This window comes from Xenopus laevis, chromosome 1S, assembly GCF_017654675.1.
Source record: "Xenopus laevis strain J_2021 chromosome 1S, Xenopus_laevis_v10.1, whole genome shotgun sequence".
In the NCBI taxonomy this organism is placed as follows: domain Eukaryota; kingdom Metazoa; phylum Chordata; class Amphibia; order Anura; family Pipidae; genus Xenopus; species Xenopus laevis.
In genome coordinates, this window is record NC_054372.1 from 117,474,887 (window position 1) to 117,496,008 (window position 21,122).

General features: G+C 39.1%; 1 protein-coding gene across 1 annotated transcript in view; it reads right to left on the reverse strand.

The window, feature by feature from the left end:
• Positions 1–11,386, reverse strand: part of slc1a1.S (solute carrier family 1 (neuronal/epithelial high affinity glutamate transporter, system Xag), member 1 S homeolog) — a 40,655-nt gene extending 29,269 nt beyond the window's left edge. The window contains exon 1 of the mRNA XM_041580128.1: positions 10,843–11,386. Coding sequence (XP_041436062.1) covers positions 10,843–10,933 — 91 coding nt within the window. The 5' untranslated portion in view covers positions 10,934–11,386. The remainder of the gene's footprint in view (positions 1–10,842) is intronic.
• Between the last annotated feature and the right edge of the window lie 9,736 nt (positions 11,387–21,122).

Below are 21,122 nucleotides of genomic sequence, written 5' to 3' on the forward strand. Positions count from 1 at the left end.
AACAGATATAATATCCAAAGAAGAGAAGGAATCCATACGGCGAACCCTACCACTATGCATTTGTGAATATGGCTAAAAATGCTATATTTTATATACTGAACTTTATTGCACCAGTCTAAAGCTTCTCCTCACTCCAAATATATTGCCCATCATATTGACACCATTTCATTTTTAATGTTGAGAGGTTTCATTCTTTAATGGGAATGTTTTATATCAAATATATGAATTAATAAAAATATGAATTAATAAGATCCACATATATGTGTTCTAATGACACTGGAAACACTATTGAGCAGGTTGTTTGTATCTATAAAATGCAGCATAACATTCGCCAGAATAGGATGAAATGCAAATTGACTTGGTTAAATCAAGTTGCCATTTTCCTTTCATTGACTGACAGACATTCTTGAGTATAAATAAAATATGGATGGCCAAATTCACCAAAAACTATCACTGTGTACAAAGCAAGAATGTTTATAAAAAATAAAAAAAAAACATTTTTTGACATAAGCTTATTCAGTAGGGCTTTTGTAGAAAGGGTGCCCAAAGACTATCAGAACTATCAGGAATAAATATATTGTGTTTGTACACAAACATACATAATTTTCATTTCTGAATGGAAACCATGCTAAATATATATATAAATATAAATACATTTATATTCACTTTTACTAAATAAGCCCAACTAAACAAGCTCATGTCAAAAAGGGGAGGGGGTATATTTTCTCTAAAACTGGGTGTATTGTTCTCATGCCCAACAGCATATCTTCAATACTTGCAAGCAAATACATAATAGGCTATTCATTCTCACCACTGCTATAAAACAGGATGAACTGATACTGTTACATGGGGTAATAATGAAACCACTCCAAGGTTTCTAGTCATTGTATGCACTTGGCATGTGGTGAAGAGTTAGTCCAACATTAATAAAACACAAGGCCCAGGAAGATATTTGGAATAGTTTAATGTTTTCTAATGAGAAAAGACTGCCAAGAAACCAGCAAGGTCTTTAATCATGCTCATTGAAATAAAAAATGTTGACGTATTAGCTTTCCAGTGCTTTTAGTGATTAGCTGTATGGTCAGTTTGTCAACCTACCCCCTTTCTGATAACTTATGGGTAAGGCTGATCAAACGTGTCAGAGCAGAAATCAGTCTCATGGTTATCACATGAAGATCCTAATGCTTTTGGCTATAAAGATGTAATTTTGTGAGTCACAATATAAGCACACCATTAAGAATTTATTCTACTGTACATTTAACAGATCAACATAAGGATATAGGTAGAAGGACTGCTGCTATTAAAGTACATTTATAATGTAAATGGAAAGAGTGAAGCTTTAATAAATATACCAGCTTTGCCAAAACTGGAATACAATAGCACTCCGGTTGGATTTCAGTTTAGTTCAAACAATACAAGCAAATCACAAAATATTGAAATCAGAGAGGTTAGTACATGAAAAAGCTTAAGGGCCATGAAACAAAGCTTTTCCCATGGATAACTGTGGATGTGTTTTCTTGACTACCAATGGGAAGTGTGTGGATTAAAGTTGGCCATAGACGTATCATACGGTGCATGTGTGGTGGGAGACAAGGTGACAAATATTGTAAAAAGCTTTGGATATCGGGCAGGACTGAAAATGTTGATGAACCCGAACATTGTAACGTTAATGCTGAATCATCGGATAGAGCTAATTATATTTGTTTTACCTGCAGATCTGATGATTCAGCTCTTAACGTCAGAAGAGTGGATGAAAGATCTTTCATACGACTAATGGTCATGGTAATTGTAGTATGTATGGCCACCTTAAGGCATACCTCCCAACAGTCTCGTTTTTCACAGGACAGTCCCGATTTTGACAGCTCAATCCGTAGTCCCGGGTTTGTTACTGAAATGTCCCGACTTTCTCTTCTCCTGCACTGAACAGCCAGATACAATGTTTCTAACTTAATTGGTTTTTGGCAGAGAGCCCAGAATACGTGGCAGGTGCAATAATTTAGGATAAGCAAAGAAACAATTGTAACTATTTAAGATAAGCAGGTCTCTTGGGGAAACTGTGACTTGCAGCTTAAAGGGCAATTCACCTCCATTAGCAAAACTGTAATAACACATTTAACCTGACCCTAAAACCCCTAGAAATGTTTTCAAACTTTCCATAACCTGCCAAATTTTGTAAAAAGCATGTGGTGTTTAGGGGGTGTGGCCATAAAAAGGAGCGTGTCCCATGTCCCAAGAAAATACATAGGAAACTACTGTGTGGTAAGTCACCTAAAACTAAACAATACACTACCTGCATTCAGACATCTGGTATTCAGACTGGTCACATAAATGATACAATTTTTAAAAACGGTTTACAGTGCACACATAAAACCTTATAGTTACAGAAAATGGAGGGCACTCAATGCAGGACACTACCTGCAAATTTAAAGAAGTTAGAATATTCAGCTGCAAGAGCATATCTCCCCCAAATGAGTGATTGAGTCACACAATCCTGTAAATCATAAACTCTGCACACTGATAAAAAATGCCAAACCAAGGTGGTTGGGTAAAAAAAGCTATTTTTAAAAATCAGAACAAATCATAACCAGAATTAATAACATCACAGTTTACAAAGTACAGTACTGTAATATGTAAATACTGCCCAGCTATAATGAAACAATTTGCTACTAGAAAGCGGATATAAGATGTACCCAAATGTTTTGGTGCAAGTTTTTATCAAGGGAAACTTTTGTAGATTTTAAACTTCAGAAAATATATAAACCTTTATGCAGCTCAGTGATTAGTGTTCATTGAATCTATTATGTGGAATGCTTCAGACCTAGGTTTCTATATATATTTTATAAACGCTAAGATGCAAAAGCAAATAACAAGAAGCATAATAGATTCATCACAGTTCATTGCACTCATTAAATCAGGAGCATAACAACAGGGGCAAAAGACTTGAGGGTGGGGAGAATACTAATATAAAGGGTCCTGTGGGTTCTTGACTAATGTGCATTTTCATCAAATCTTTAGGAAACAGGTAATATGTTTTAGAGACCCTTAAAGGCTACTGCAGGCCCTGGAATTTTTAGTTACAGAACTGCAAAAACCCCCACCTACCCGGCAACTCTGTAAATCGTTGGATCATCTTCATGTAAAGAGTAGGGATAAAATTCTGTACTTTTATCTCTTACGAAAAATAAGATGAAGAACAAAGTAAAGCTCTGTCTGTTAGAGAATCTATATAATAGATAAAAAATTGCTAGTCTATAAAAGATGGTTATTTTTAAAAGTTACATATGTAGGAACAAATAAATGGGAACTGTTTAAATAAGGATCTATTGGCAGGCATTCACTGCAGGGAGTTTATGAAACATGTATACAAGAAAATTCAGCTTGTTCTTAGGCGACCACATGCCAAATGAATATTTTATAGCACTTCTACACAAGTATATCATAAAAGGCAAAAATTAATGAAAGAATATGAGCTATTCCCTTAAAAAGAACAAATGGCTAAATTATCGCTATGTACAAAGCGAACAAAGTAAAAATGTCCCCTTTTTGGACATGAGCTGATGTCCAAAGGAACAGAGTGTTTTTAAATAAACTTTATATTATTTATACTTTAGTGCTGTTTATTTTTTTAAGTTTTTATTTCGGGTCATAGGTCTGTGGCTATGGGCAGAACCTTTGAATGCTACCCACTTTTATCACTTTGCCCCATCTATGTTGGGAAGATGCTGAGACACGTGCACTAAGTGTTGCTAAAGTTTAATAAGTAATTCTTGGTGATAATAAAAATGTCATCCTGTCAGTACATTCAGATTCTGATTCCTACCCTTATACAGGCGAGTTTATTATTGATGGGATCTGCATGTTTATAAGTGCATGTTTTCACTAAATAAACAAAGCTTTCTTATAAAGTTAAAGGTTATCTTAGTAGGTGTTAGAATGTGTTGTTCGTGTTAATGTTTCTCATCCCTCTTCAAAGGCACCTTTTCAATAGAACATCCGTGTTGGCATATTGTTCTCTGTGCAGAAAGTAGCTTCATAGATGTTCTTCCGTAACACTCAGGGTTCATTTTGGGTACGGCCAAAATACCATATGCTCTGGGCCATCCAAACATATTTGCATACAAAGGATAAACTATATTGAGTAACTGTTAGATATTGTCTTTATTTATTCCAGAATCAATTCCTATACGCCTCAGTCTGTATTTGAATTACATTTCCCAGCATCCTCTAAGAATCAAAGACAAAGCCTGAATTATGAACTTTATAATTTCTTCTTTTCATATTTACCTTTACATATTTGTACAAGACATGCCATATTGCAATGTTCCCCAACCAGTGGCTCATGAGCAACATTATTATTTAATTCCAGGCTTGGAAACAAGATTTGGTTGCATAACAACCATATGTACTGCTAATAGGGTTGCCACCTGTCCAGTTTTGACCCGGACAGCCCGGTATTTTGAAGGGCTGCCCAGCTCAAAACTGCCTGCCTGGGTTTACAAATTAGGAAAACCGGACAAGATTCCCTATGATGGCCAATCTCCAATCGCCACGTCTCGACCCCTCAACTTCACTGCCCGCCCCCTCCGCATTACGGCCCTGCCCCCTGCCTGGTCTCCACCGGACTAAAAGGTGGCAACCCTAACTGCTAAATAGAGTCTGCTGTAGGCTGCCAGTCCACATAGGAGCTACCAAATGGCCAATCACAGCCCTTGTTTGTCACTCCCAGGCACATTATTCATTCTTGTGTTGTTCATGAACTCCTATTACTTCTGAATGTTGCTCATGGGTTAAAAGGGTTGGGGACTCCTGCCATATTGTTTTCTATGGTTCATGAATACTCAAGCAGAAACCACATTTGTGACCACAGAATGTGCTATATTGCAGTCTATGCAAAATATCTCTATAACAGTATTCCATTAAGCATCTCCAACTCATAAGTGTAAAAGTGAACGTGAAAAGGATACAGAAAAAAACCTTAACCGTAGTGTGAAGGCCTTTTCACGTATCTGTCGCGCTGCTCTCATTTTAAAATTAGATATGAGGGATCACAAGTGAGTGGTAAAAGTCAGAAAAAAGTTCTGAGTGTCAACCCTTGTACCAAAGTTGAGGTATTCACACAAAAGGGGGGCTCTTAGGCTAAGTGAAATAGAAGTACAATGGAAGTGCAACTGATTTTGCTGAAATTTAGCTTACTTTTCAGGGCATACATAAGTTATTAGTTTTTATGTGTTTGTATAAAATAATAATACCCAGCCTGTGACTTATTTTTTTTGTGGTGCCCTGGGCAGTAACTGAAAGTTGAAGGCCAAAATGCCAGCCATGCTACTACATAATCACAGATGCCCAGTCTTTATACTTTTAGGATTAGTTAAAGGGGTTGTTGACCTGTAAATAAATACTTAGTGGGACATTCACTAAGATTCATAGTTGCGCCAGGCGTAACTTCGCCGCACTTCGCCAGGCGTAGTTGCGCCAGCTCTCCGCAAATTCACTAAAATCACTAAGTTGCGCTCAGGGGTAGCGTAAGGTTGCGAAGTTGCGCTAGCGTTGATTCGCTAAGCGAAGCGAAGTTACGCTAGCGATGGTTAATTTGCATACGGCGCCAAATTCAAATTTCAATGGAGGAATATGTAGCATCACTACAAATGCCTGGGAAACCTTCAAAACATCAAATAAAATTTTTATTTTGCCCTACACATGTGCCCACTGTATAGTTAAGTTGCCATGAGTTAGGAAATGTAGGGGGGAAGGAGGGGAGCCCCAAAAAATTTTTCGATCTTTTTCAGCCTATCACCCATAATATAGAAAAAACGCCTGCGTTTTTTGGGACTTAGAAAATTTTTTTACTTTTTTTGAAGAAATCCCTATCTACTCTATTGCGCTTCGCCTGGTCTGAGGTGGCGAAGGAAGTCTAGCGTAAAAGGTAGCATTCAGAACAATGCGCGTTAGTGAATTTGCGTAGTTACGTCCATTGCGCAAATTCGCCAGGCGTAAGGGTGCGAAGTTACACTAGCGAAGTTATGCCAGCGTCCGTTAGTGAATTTGCGAAGTAACGAAAATGCCCAACGCTTTTTGAATTGACGCTAGCGTTAGGCGCTTCGGCGCATAGTGAATTTGCCCCTCAGTATGAGGTAGAGAGTGAAATTCTTAGACAATTTTCAATTGGTATTATTTTTTTAATATTTGTGATTTTTTAGTTATTTTCATTCTGCAGCCCTCCAGTTTGTAATTTCAGCAATTTGGTTACTAGGGTCTAAATCACCCTAGCAACCATGCTTTAAGAGACTTAAATATGGATTGAAAACTGTGTGAATATAAAGATGAGTAATAAAAAGCAGCAATAAATAATAACTTTGTAGCCTTACAGAGCTCTTGTTTTGATGGGGCCTGTGCTCTCAATCTTATAGCTAGAAAGAATCGGAAGAAGGCAAATAATTCAAAAAATATATACAAAAAAAAAAAATACTGAAGTCCAACAAAAAAGTTGTTTAAAATGAGCCATTTTATAACATACTAGAAGTTGACTTAAAGGTGAACTACAAAAACGAAAAATGTCAGTATTCCAGGGACTACAATATCTAGCAACCATTGCCAATATTCCAGCGATCCTTGCTGCGAATAGATAAGCCAAATGTTATTGGACATAATATACTGTATTTTGCAATGACTCCCCTATTTGTACGGCATTTGCACTGATATTCTTAACAGTTAATTCCTTAAAAAGAAAAAGAAATGAGTAGGCAATAAAAAAGAAAAATAAATGAAAGAAAAGAAAAAGTAGGCAATAAAAAAGGAAGTGCGCAATGACCCAGTAAGAACCATTTACATGGGAGTCATAAGTGAATTAAGTATCTAAATGATAATTATAGCTCCTCTGTGAATTACAAGTAAATAATTAAAAAATACATTTTTTAAAAAACTTGCTGACGAGCTGAAATCACAGTTCTCTAATCATATCCAAAATGAAACTACAGATCTAGCAAAATATACCTGTTAATCCATTAATTGCATTGCACTGAAGATGGCACAGCATCTTTAATAACACCATACCTCCCAACATTTTGGAAGTAAAAAGAGGGACAAAATGTTTTTTTCCGCATGTAGCGCAGCAATTTTTTGACCACACCCCTTTCTGTGGCCACACCCCCTAATTACCATGTTTGTTTTACAAAACTTGGCAGGTTATGAAAGTTTGAAAATATTTCTCCGTATCTAAACTGTGTTTTTGTGTCTCAAAATTGTTACAAAGTATCTTATTTGCACCTGTTAGCTGTTCTGGGCTCTCTGCTAAAAGCTAATTAAGTGAGAAACTTTGGGTTGAGCTGTCAAAAGAGGGACTGTCCCTCCGAAAAAGGGACAGTTGGGAGGTATGTAACACATACGAACATCCCCTTGCTTGCTTTTCATGAACAAAAACTATAAACAATATTGGACAAGTCATTAACCCACTCAACCCATGTAGCTATCAATGTATATAGCAATATTTGTATAATGTATTCATTGTAGTCCTGTTTATATGAACTTAGACCTTTCAAGAGTATGTATTTACACATTACTTAATCCCTCTTTCAATGCAGCATTGACATTCCCAGGAGGCATTTACTGTTGTCGCCAGTGAAATCAAATATACTGGCATTGTGCGTGGGTGAAACCGGAAACAAACCTTACTATTTGGTTTCTAAATTCCCAAAAGGACCAGCCAGCCCTATGCTAAGTAAAATATAAGTTAATTGGAAGACTAATTTAATGCAGACAATGTGCCAATACAACACACCTCACTTGTTTTTAAGACTGCAAGCTCAGCCAAACTCGAAGAGCGTATTATCATAATAGTCACAGAGGTGAGTGGGATACTGTCAAGGTGCAAGGAGTCAATGCATTATCCTAACATTTTATATTCTCACAGATAATGTTGTTAATAATAGTTATACCTGCCTAGCATCTGCACTGCCATGCTAGTGCAGCTCCTTTATTAAAGGGGTTGTTTACCTTCAAACACTTTTTTCAGTTCAGTTTGATTTCAGATAGTTCACCAGACTTTTTCCAATTACTTTTTATTTTCTATGTGTAATCGTTTTCTAAAATTTTAATGTAAAATTTAGTTTTTCACCTTCTAAAGCAACTCTGGGAGCGGGGGTCGCAGACTCTAAACCCCCCTTTAGGGCTAGTCCACACGGGGAGATAGCCCTGCGTTTGCGGTCGCGGCGACAAAGCGCCGCGCCAGTCGCCGCGACCGGCGCAGGCGACAGTTTTGTATGGGCGCCTATGTAAAAACGCCTGTGCTAACCACACGAGGCGATGCGCTTTTCAACAGTCGCCTGAAAAAGCCTGGCGAGGCATTTTCAGGCGACTGTTGAAAAGCACATCGCCTCGTGTGGTTAGCACAGGCGTTTTTACATAGGCGCCCATACAAAACTGTCGCCTGCGCCGGTCGCGGCGACTGGCGCGGCGCTTTGTCGCCGCGTCCGCAAACGCAAGGCTATCTCCCCGTGTGGAATAGCCCTTAGGCAAAAGTCCCCACTGTACTAGCTGTACTAGTGCCAATTTATTAAATTAGCACCTTAAGCAAAAGCCAAACACTGTATTTTTAACTATTTTGATTAGATTGTGGCAAATTTGCACCAAATCATTGCAGGAAACAACTGCAGCATTTTAAAGGCCTCACCTTCCGGTCTATTCAGTTCAGGTTACTTTTTTTACCCCACTAACTATTTGCTTTATTTAAGAGCAGTGTGAAGTGTCTTGACAAGAACAAAATCAGAAAATGTAACCCGAACTGTGGGGGTGCACACCGAGAGTTCTTTAGAGGTCAATTTATTTCTTGCCAAATATCTGTATTTATTTCAGTTTTACTTTTTTCCATCTAATATATTCTAGTCTAAAACATTAATTCCCTATTTAAAGTTTTAACAATGCAATCCAGAAATTGTCAACAGGAAAGTATAATGTTGGGAAAGATCAAAAAAAAGAATAGTAAAGGTGTACATTAGCACGCTGTGTGACTTATGCTAAAGGCTTATGTGAAACGGGGGATAAGTCAATGCTACTTTGGGTAAATAGCACATGGGGCAATTTCCAGTGTTTTGCTGTCCACATGATCAGATGGTCTATCAGGGTACCAGGAAAAATCCTGATCACCATGTCACCAGTCTCACCTCTGACATCACCAGTCCGGCCCTTGAAATCACCAGAACTGGCCCTCAATGTCACTGGTCCTGCCCCACCTCCAACGTCATCTGCCCACTGCCCATTTTCCAGCCACAGAAAATGTGGTAACCCTAACCTGAAGTGTCTGATACTTTTATATGCATTTTACAAACGCTCCAATTTCCACAGGCAGACTGAGGCCTCAATTCAATTTAAGTACAAACCTGTTATCCAAAGTAACATATAGAAATCATTGGTAGAGAATTATAAAAAGAAAAAATATGTTCATTACATGTAGAGTTGCATTATTATGCTCATTTTAAAAAATTAGAATAATTTTATTAAAATGGACTCAATTCAGAGCTGTCTGGATAATGGGTTTCTGGATAACAGATCCCTTACTTGTAATGTGTGAACGCTGTGCCCCTTATGGATGAAATGAACTTAAAGGTCAGGGCACACAGACTGATTCAGGGAGATTAGTCGCCCGGCGACAAATTTCCTCTTCTTTGGGGCAACTAATCTCCCCAAACTGCCTCCCCTAGATCACCCCCTCACCTCTGGTATGCGCTCGGAGGCACACAAACAAGTGAAACTAGCCGGACTGCAGACCGGACTGGGGTAGGCAGCAGTGAAAGGTACGTGCCTATCGGCCCCTAAGTTTTGCCACCCTAGGCCTACTCTGCCTACCCCTAGTTCCGGCCCTGCTCAGTGGCCTCAAAGCAGCTGCATTTTTTTGAATTCCTGGCTTGGAGGCATGTTTTGGTTGTATAAAAACCAATTGCACTGACAAACAGAATCTCCTGTAGGCTACCAGTCCACATGGGGGCTACTAAATAGTCAATCACAGTCCTTAATTGGCACCCCAGGAACTTTTTTCATGCTTGGGTTGCTCCCCAACTCTTTACATTTGAATGTGGCTCACTGTTAAAATGGATTGGAACCCCCCCCCTCTAAACAATGTTCTATTATCTCCTGTTAACAACAATGAATTTGTTTTGAAAAGTTATTGTTCCTGTGGCCAGAAAGTCAAGACAACTAGGTCTAGGACCTAAAAAAACAATAGAAGCTGGGCTACTGTTGACTTGAATCTCCCAGAATTCTTATGGGTAACATTTTAGCTGGCTGTCCAAATAAGCAGCAGTATGGCTAGTAACACCCAAATAAACAATTGTATGCAACTCAATTGAAATCATTGTCCAGAATAAGTTTTACTGCGCATTTATATAAATATTAAGCCGTTGGTATGTTCCTAGCAAACAACATAAGCCTGAAAACAGAATTCTTGCCAGTTCCATATACAAGGGAAAGACAGATTCTCTATCACAGCTACGTGGAATCATATAAAGACCAATTGCAATGTCTCCACAAAGTGATTCCATTTGCCTGGCTGGAGCACTTTAAAGTAATGTGCAACATCTGCATATCTACCAGCAGATCCACATGGGCAAGAATACAAATTGGACTAAGAAAGGGGCGGCAATGTCCCCAGAGAGAACTGACCAACTGAATTAAGCACATGTATGTAACACACAAGTATCTATACAGCAAGGCACATGTGAGGTGAATAATTAAGGGAGTGCTCTGATTTTATATATATATATAAATATATATATATGAGAAAAGGGAAACATTGATGTCCTGACACACATTTGCATACAATACATGTATATTATATATATGACAGTGACTAACCTAAGACGACAGCCACGACAGTGGTGATGAGCAGCCAGTTGTTCTTCAGAATCCTTTTACAATCGCAGCCTTTTTTCATTTTCTTGCCCATGGTGCTGCAGCCTCGCTACTTCTACAGCCTGTGATTATGTCTCCCGGGAATAGCGCGGTGTGAGTGGGGGGCTGGAGGCTGTGAGTACTGGAGACAATGGCAGGGTGAGAGGGAGCCCAGCACTACTGTGTGTGTGTGTGTCCTGCAGGCATCCGCGTTGGATACAGGTGTCTCCTCTATACACACATCTCAGTGCTCCTCTCACTGCAGCAGCGTCACTGTCAGTATATGCGTGTCCGCCTGCCGCACACGCTCATTGGGCTTGTTACACAATTACACTGGAAAAAGTGTTGGCTTATTCTATTGTGTGTTTTGGGGGCAACTATCCACAAAACCTGTCAGATCAGCCCGCAGTCTATGGCTGTCACTATAAAGCAGAGATTACTGTGAGATGATTATCCAGCAGGCTCCTCCCTCTCTTGTCGCTCCTCCTCCCCATCATTACCGCACTCGATTAAAGGGGACTCTGCCCTGTGCCGCCTCACTGTTTGTTTTAGACTTGTCATTCACACTGGCCCTTACATTCCAACGTCGTACCACTGACATTATACCTCCCTGCTGTGTGCCAAACTGAAAATCACTTTTACTTTAGCCCCCTGTCTAATGTGCTAACATCTCTGACTGAAAGTGGCCTCTGTCAGTCAGGTCTGAACTGGGAGTCAAAATAGGCCCTGGCATTTCAAGTACTCAGAGGCCCAAATAATCCTCCACCAGTCCACTCAACAGTGACTGTCTATAGGACCTTACAGCAGCCCCTCTGGCATTTGCCAGAACCAACAGATCCTCCGGGGCCTGCTGTCAGTTGCACAAAGCAGCCGCTACTTTGTAGCATCACTTAGTAGCGGTTACTCATTTGCTGTCACTTCAGTTCCCTGTTTTTTAAATGAATATATTGTTTAGGGGGATTGTTCTCAGAATGTACAACTTGGCATATTCGCCCATTTCTTTTTTCATCAAATGTTGCCATCCCTTTACTAAGGTTCATTCACCTGACTATACAGCGACTATGTTTATTAAAGTACTGCGTATCTTGTCGGTGCTTTGTAAATAAATGAATGAAGATGATAATATTGGACGTTATCACCTGAAGGGCAAGGAAAGCTAAAGTCAATTTTTTAGGCACCCCAAGTGGTTTTAATTGCTAACACTATGGAATAGCTTTCCATAGAGCCAATGGCCACCACTTCTCTCTTCTTCTCAGTGATACCTTGCCCCAGGTCTGGGGATCATGTATCCTCTGACCTCACAGAGGGTATGCCAGGGCAAAAAGAGAGAAGATGGTTTCTTCCCGCCCTAAGGACAACTTCCACTGACCATTGCAAATTATAAAGAAAAGGCACAACGGTTCAAAGTATAGGGTATGCGGTTCAATGCAGTGCAGGATACAGAGAGAGTGTGTGTGTATTAGTGTTTGTGATTTGTTAAATTCTGGGTTCTGTACTTTCACAGCATCCTTCACTATCTAATTCGTAATCTTCTGCATGTAGATCTGTGTGCAGGTATGCTGCACATTTTGCCCATTATGGCCTGCTTGGCAGCCAGTCACTGTGGGGTTTCTAACAATACGGTTACTCCCAGTGACCCTTCTTTTTCTTTAAAGCATAATGGCTTTTGTTAAACTTTTTTTCTACCACCCATTTAGATCAATATTCTTGGTTTAATTCATATGAATGCTCACCAATCATGTTAAAGGAGAAATAAAGTTAAAAAAAAAAGGGATACAGCTAGAAATGCAGTATTTTATATACTGAACTTGTGGTACCAGACCAGAGGTTCAGCAACCATATAACAGTAATGATCCATGCGTTCAAGGTTGTCCACAGAAGCTTCCCTTCTTTGTTAAACCATCTTTTTCTTTGCAAATGACACTGCATATACTCAAAATGCTCTCGCTAGCTGCTGAGAAGCTAAGTTTAGGGGTCTTGTGAAATCATCCAAACATTGACAAAGAGAGAGAGGGGTTACATTTACCAGAAAAAATGGTGTTCTGGTGCTACAGGGCTGGTTAATAATCAGAACAACATTGCATGGTATATAATTATAATGCTACTCTGCAGGGGGTGATAGCAGTTGGCAGGAATTTTGGTGTGGCTGCATTTTTCTCTTGTTGATTTCTGCTCTGTGTATCTGCGTGGAAGCTGACACAGTGTTTGCTCGTGCAGAGACATCGTGGAGCAAATGGGAGCACATTAGCTTGTCTCTGCCTGTGGATAAAACATAGGCAGAGAAGAGCAGCCAAGGCTACACTTCATGTGACAGTCTAATATGCTGCCTCTGGAGGCTTCCCTTTCATTATTGGGACACACATTATTCTCACCCTCCATTGCATTTTAGTAAACAAATGTTTTAGTTTAAAGGCTTCCGAGCAGAAAAATGACTGTTGAAATTTACAGCCATTCATAAATATGTCCATCCCATTCCCTTCCCTTATCAACTCATTTCTTGCAAAATCCTCTTTATGACACCCAAGCGGCAGCTTGCACTCATGTTGTGTTCATATACAGGGTTGTATTGTTATGTACATACCTACTATATACTGCCAAGAATTTCTTATCTAGTAATGTTATCTGCTTTTTGTTTTATACAGCCTGGCTGCAACTATAGCTGTTAACCAAACAGGGTCCCTAACCCTTTCTAACTTATTAAAGGGGTGGTTCACCTTTAGTTTGACTTTTAGTATGTTATAGAAAGCTTAGACCAAGAGAAAAGAAGTAAAACCCCCCTTCCTTCCACATCCCAAACCAATTAGGAATTAGACAAGTGCTTAAGACAATAATTCAATGGGATAAATATTTAACATGGTACCAGTAATTACTGGGTTAAAAGGTGATATCCATGTGCTTAAATCATTAAATAATTGCTTGTAAAGCATTAAAAGTGCTGTGTGCTAATTCGTTCTATAAGACAATTTTTATATTAAATTCAACTATATAAAACACGATTCAACCACCATAGAGTAAATACTTAATATGTACTAGTGCCACAACATAGATGCAGTCTCAGATTGCCCATGTACAGAGACAATTAATTAAAATTAGTTTTGTAAAAGACAGTCAAAGCTGTCTCGTATAGGAAGTGAATTAAACCCAAACCGGCATTTGAGAAAAAAAGTAGGAAATGGATTTCAGTGCAGAAGTCTGCTGGAGCAGCACTATTAACTGATGCATTTTGGAAAAAACATGTTTTTCCATAACTGTATACCTTTAATCTATTAAAGTTGCAGTTAAACAAATCTCCTCTTCTTCAGGGCGACTAATCTCCCAGTTGCCACGAAGAAGAGGAGATTTGTCACCAGCGACTAATCTCCCCAAATCTGACCGCGTGTCTCTGCCCTAAATGTTTATGGCCCCCAGTGCCAGGCCCGGATTGACAATCTGTGGGTTCTGGCAAATGCCACAGGGGCTGCTGTAAAATGACATAGAAAGTGACTATTAAAGGGACCCGTCATGCAAAAACATTATTCAAAATCCTATTTTATCACATTAGTCAGGCAAAATGAACTTTAATTACGCTATATAAATTATTTGAATCTTGTTTCCTTCTGTCTGTGAATTCATAATTATAGCAAGCAGGCAGGCGCCATTTTGTGGGCACTGTTATTAAGATAATCCATGCATCATCTCAGAATCATGTTTGTGCACCAGAATGGAAAGACTTGATGTCCATCCCCATGCACTGGCTACACAATTAAATGGTGAAGAGAACTGGGGCCTAGGCATAGAGGAGGGGCAGACAATATTTGACAGCTGAGATTTTTAAATGAGCTAGCAACAGCTATGCATGCTTTAATAAAAAATAGAAATTGGATTTCATGTTTAATTTGAAAAGGACTATTATTATACAGATTTTTGTCTCTGGGTAACAGGTCCACTTTAAGTTGGCTGGTGGGGGCTCTTTGGGCCCCAGTGTACTTGGAATGCCAGGCCTATTTTGAATCCCAGTCCAGTCCTGCCCAGTGCCTAGAGCCATGCAAGGGAGTTGCATTAGGCAGCTTTGTACAACAATGCACAACATAGATGATTTCTCTACTCACCACTGGCCAGAGGGTTCAGATGGAAGATTGGATGGTCCAAACCTACACAGCCCAAGACACAAAGCAATCATTCTAAAGTCAGATTATTTCATGGCACAGAATGTGCTTAGGTGCAAATTACAAAAATGTTGTGCACACTCTTAACTTTCTGTATCATAAACCTAGTGTTTTTATTTTTGCTGAAATGGCATGTGAGGCCTTAATTAAAACAAAAAAAGTAGAACCACTAGATAGTTTTTAGTCCCTGTGTCATTCTGCTGCAAGTGCAGACACAGTAAGCTCCTATAGGGAAGTGTAACTGCAATACGTTTAGGCTGGATGGGCAGGTAATACTGACCCCCACTTGTTGTTATTATTTCATAGATGTTGATTATTCCTATGCCTGGATGAAGTAACCTTCTGCAAATCAGAGACATTAACAATTCTTCTTTTCTTTTAAGGATAACAATTATTTTCTTCTTTGAATCAGAATATGTCTAGAGTGAAGTCTATTGATGAATTGGCTAGAGGGTCAGCAGTTGCAGAAGACATATAGTGAAGTTCATGGCAAAAGTCCAAATATTATTAGCTATTACACTATGAGACAGCTATTCAATTGCAGTGTTCTTTTCTTTTACCTGGAACCATGCAGGAGGTAATAATGTACAAGAAATTGACCTTCAGGAATGATGGCTGTGGTGGCAGGAGTAAAATGCTTTGCATTGCAGGTTTATTATGGGATATAATATATATTGACTGATATATCACTGGACTCACAACATTTCCTGTTATTAAAGTCTCAAGGGCTCAACAGATCCACCTGGGATCTAAGTAAAACCGAGGCAGGTGTTGCTCAGATCCCAACTACAGCTAGTGAGCTCAGTGGTGCTTATGCTTACAGGAACAATAACAACAAAAAATCCAAGTGTTTTAAAGTAATGAAAATATCATGTAGTGTTGCCCTGCACTGGTAAAACTGATCTGTTTGCTTCATAAACACTACTATAGTTCATATAAACAAGCTGCTGTGTAACAATGGTGGAAATTGAAAAAAGGCTATATGGCACAGGATAAATAATGGATAACAGATAACATTATGTTCTACAGAGCTTATCTGCTATCTGCTGTGTAACTTCAGCCTTTCCTCTTTTTAATAGCTGCCCCCATGGCTACACAGCAGCTTATTTATATAAACTATAGTAGTGTTTCTGAAGCAAACACACCAGTTTTACTAGTGCAGGGCAACACCAAATTATATTTTTATTACTTTAAAACAATTTTGTTTTTTGATGTTACTGGTTCTTTAATGCATGCTTAGGTGGTGAAAAACCTCCCCTGCTAAAAACCTAATTTCTTTTTTATTTTACAAGAAATTTGACCTTTTATTTTGCCAGGATATACTAACAACAATCATTATAATGTATAGGGCCTTTACTGGCTTTCTACATTCCTGTAGTGCTTTCTCTGTAGTTACACCCCTGGATTTGCTGCCTCAGGTGGTGGAAAGACCCTAATGGGGCAAATCAAGGGGTCAGCATTGGGCCATATAAAAGTTTTTCATCCTGGTGTAGCTTGTTTGAGCAGGGTAGGCCTAAATTGCAGTAACATTGGCCTGTCTGTCAATGTATTGTTATCTGGTATCAGTTAGTTGGCCCACTATATGGAAAACATTGGACAAAGTTGCCAAGGAAGGGCATTGTATCAGGCAACCATGATGAATTGTTTTGATCAATGCATTGTTTTTAGAGCATTCTGGTTAAACAAGTTTCCACATAATAGATTTTATAACTATGCAAGTACCCTTCTTCCATGGTAAATCAAATTTGTTATTTAAAAATAACAAACACCATAAGTCTAAAATACAATTCTGGTATAACAAACTGTTTTATGGAGTGCTGGAAAACCTGCTTAAATCTGTTTTGAAAATTTCTGACGTGGTCAGCGAGATCGAAATACATCTGCCCTTGTGTCACGCCAATGTAATGAAATTCATTTAGACATGCAAGCATATAAATCTGAAGCAATCCAATTTTTGTAAAATTCAGTTAAAGATCATATCCTCAGTCTAAAAGGAAGTTCTGTTTTTACTCATGCCTCTTTTTCAGGCAATGTACTTATGCTCCTTCAAGAAACAAAAAAATTTCTGATATGTTACACGTCTAGTATATGATCTAATAGGATTGTAATGTTCTTTATAATGTATCATTAGGTACCAATATGTACAGTAACCATTAAAAAGGATTGCGTCTGAAATGTATACATTATCAGTAACATTACCAGAATCAGTCTGTTTTCTGTCACTTATCCCTGAATTGAATAAATGTTTCCAGTTTTGTTACAGTTTTTCTATTGATTAAATAAAGAGGGATTTCCCTTCTTTAGATTAGTGTTTGTGTTGGGGGGGGGGGGTTACAAGAAACATAAACTAGCATGCTTCCCTTTAAAATGAAAAGTATTTTCCATTATCCCCGTTCCCCATAGAAGGTGAACTATTGAGTAAGAACTAAATGGTGTGAATTTTGTTATTGCATTTAACTTAATCAGATAAGGGTCTAGGAATAATGTCACCTGTGTCATTTTCTCCACCAGTAGAGAAATTGCTGATATGTTGTGATACACCAGGGTAGATTTTGGTAAAAAAAAAGTGCTGGACCAAATTGTCATCTTTTTCACTGAAAGAGAAAATGAGTGCAGAAGCAGAACTAAAACCCTGGAGCATGGGTGCAAATTTTACACTGCTATGACACTCTGGGAGGCATCAAAGAGAGAGAGAGGTCCTGAGGAAGTCGTACCCCTGCCCCCCTGGTATTTTGCCACAAATGTGTCATTAGTTTAAGACAATGGGTTTAAAACATTTTGCATACATGCCTCGCTTTATGGTCCAACTCTTGTTAACAATTAATAAGACCAATTTCTGCAGTGTATTCTCCATATAAAATTAAAGAGGTTTAGGAAGATGCTTGATAAGGTGGCCACAAATATTCACAAACAACCAAACTCCAAAAAGCACTCACATAGTGTCCAATGGTTTTGTGTATATTTTAAATGAGAGCCCAAGAATATTTTGGGGTTGCTTGTCTTAGCTTATGACATAGTTACATAAAACATTGTTTATGCAGACATCCAGGTAGAGTTCCAATAATATTTAGGATAGCATTTCCCCTTCATGCTACTCTAACTGGCATTTAAACTTTAACTTTTTAGCCTTCAAACAGTGTTGTTATCCATATACACTGTCCTCGTAGCAAATACCAAACTATTTTATAAACAGTCTGGTTCCATTTATTGCCGTTTGTAGATTCTACAACTCTGTGCCACACATAAATTGGAATACAGCGGGCAGGACCGCCGTCAGAAATCGCAGGGCCACATACGCAAAAATTTCCTGGGCCCCCTGGGCTGCACCCACTGCAAGCCCCACCTACAGGTCTGCCCCAACCCCACAGGTCTGCCCCCCACCACACAGTAAAAAAAACAAAAAAAATATTGGTGGCTAGGGTTCCCATATGTTAATAAAAAATAAAAAGATATTGGTGGTCAGGGCCCCCCATAAAAAAACATTTGTGGCCAGGGCCCCCCCCATTAAAAAAATATTGGTGGCTAGGACCCCACATGAGAAAAAAAAATTGTTGGCCAGGGCCCCCTCCCCCACATAGAGAAAATTAGTGGCCAGGGCCCCTTAAACGTCCATGCCTTCCAGCAGCTCTCAGAAAGATGGGGGGCCAGCTAATCAAGTAAGTGTGGCGTGGCCGGGCCTCCCTTACCCTCTGGGGCCCCCTACAACTCTCCCCCTGTCCCCCCCTGATGGCTGCCCTGACAGTGGGTCACTGACTAATTTCACTTAATGGAAACCCACTCCTAGGGTGATGAACCCCATGGCACATACACCTGTTACATTTCTTACTTTGGCCTGCATTGCTGTCTACTTATATAAATAACAGCCATATATAACACCCTATTTAGAGGCCCATGTCAGTTCCATGTCATGTTGGTTCAGACAGAACAAACAGAATATCTACCTTTTCTGGTTAAATAAACCAATATAGCAGTTAAATAATAGTTGCAGCTGTTTATTATCAAGTATATTTATGCCTGTTGTTCTTTACTTTTCCTCATGATACACTCCTGTGGACAAATAGAAAACATTTGAAAAACAAAACAATGGATTTTTAAGTAATACTTCCTATAAAAATAGTTAGATAGGTGTCACTTGGGGTTGGGGACACTCACTTCAAGTCTGTATTTTAACCAATGGTCAGTACTAGAATTATTCCACAGCACTCAAAACCCTTGATTTATTGATGACATTCTAATTGTGGTAGAACAGCATGTAATACTAAAGATGGTCTAACCACATCAGTCATCGTCAAAAATGTCTAAAAAACATTCACAGAAAGCAAACCAGAGCAAGGGCTATATGCATAAAATATTATAAACTTCAGAGTTGCTTTTGTATTCCAATTCATCAAAAAAAGATGTAAAAAAACACTCAGAGCAGGGATCACATTGGTACAATTCCTTATGGGATGACGGTATTGCATTCACTAATGAATTTGATTTTCCTGGTCTACAATGAAATTTACTCCTGACTAATTTCTTGTAAATGAATATCAATGACAAACAGATTTTTACCATTGCCACGTAATTTGATTATTTTTTAAATTACTGTAATGTAGAATCTGTTGCTGTGATCTTTTGCTGCACTTTGGGTACATGCTGAAACATACATTCATAGTCATCCAGGAATGTAGGGTACTCATTTACTGTAGGCTGTCAAGTTAGGTTATGCAAAAGTATTATTAATAACAATAATGATAGTGTGTGGAATATGGGTATTACAGTTGATTGTAGAATACAAACTTAGTGTTTAATACGAAATTGAGTTTAACACTAAAAATGCATTGGAAACAGTTTGATCTATCCTATAGTACATTTTTAACCAGCCAAAGAGACTGATATGGGGTTTGAATCCTATTTATAGTCTATGTTTTTTTTCTGTTATATATACAGAATATCATGTAAAACAAGGCACTCACAGTTCTTAAAATATGGTGAAAAAAGATAAAGTTTATTTGTTATTCCAACATTTGAGTCTTCCTTGATACCTTTGACAAAAGCTTTTTCTCACTGAATTTAATCTGTCCAAAATGTGCATGAGATCCATGTTTAGCACAAAAGATCCAAATCCTTTTTATGCTATGTGTAATATTTCAACACAACTTGTTATATATATTATGGTAGCATATTGTGCTGTCTTCTAGGGGCCCCCATGTAGTGTGATTTCTCTAACATGAAGTACATGGGGCCCCATGACAAAGTATGTCTGTGCATCCTTGTGCTCAGGGCTGGATTTGCATAGCTGGCCCCACTAGGCATGCCATTGTTCGTCACCCCGTCCGTTAACTTTCATTCGCTATATATCATCGGGACCGGAGCAATAGGAATTGGTGCACAGGAAAATTAAAAACCTATAAATCTCCTGCACATCCCCAGTGTTTCTGGACTAATTTGGGTGTGGTTGGGCAGAATGCCGCCCCATAAAATTCTGCCATTCTAGGCCCAGTCCTTGGTGGCCTTTCCACAAATCTGGGCCTGCTTGTGCTGTCAAATGTACATGCACAAACCCTCCCCATGAATGGTGGCCTTATGCATTTTAAAATGGGTGACTAGTAAGATGATGAACAGCCTGTAAAAGCAATGAGCTGGTCAGGCGGAAAAATATGACTGGTGGTAAATTGTTAGGGCCACCATATGGGGTTTATCTTGACACAGTGCAGTGATCATAAAGGAAACATGCATTGAAAATCTCTTTTTTTAAAGCAATTTGGTCAGATCCATAGCATTCAAATTTACTTTACATATACTATAATTAGCCTTGGAATACTCCGAAAAGAACTTTGTATATTTATGTTATGTAGTTGTATCAACCCCTAAATATGCAGTGGCGGAACTACCGGGGGAGCAGGGGGTGCGAGCGGGCCAGGGCCCGCACCCCCTCAGGGCCCCCCGGCAGCCCGTGCACCACTGAAAATGCGGGCGTACGGAGGGGGCGGGGCCTGGCTGCGCGTCAAGCACCAGGGCCCGCCCCCCTCTAGTTGCGCTACTGTAAATATGTGTGTGCTTTTGGAGATCTCTTTGTTGTAAAAAGTCCTCAGTGGGGAGAATCAGCCTGTGAAA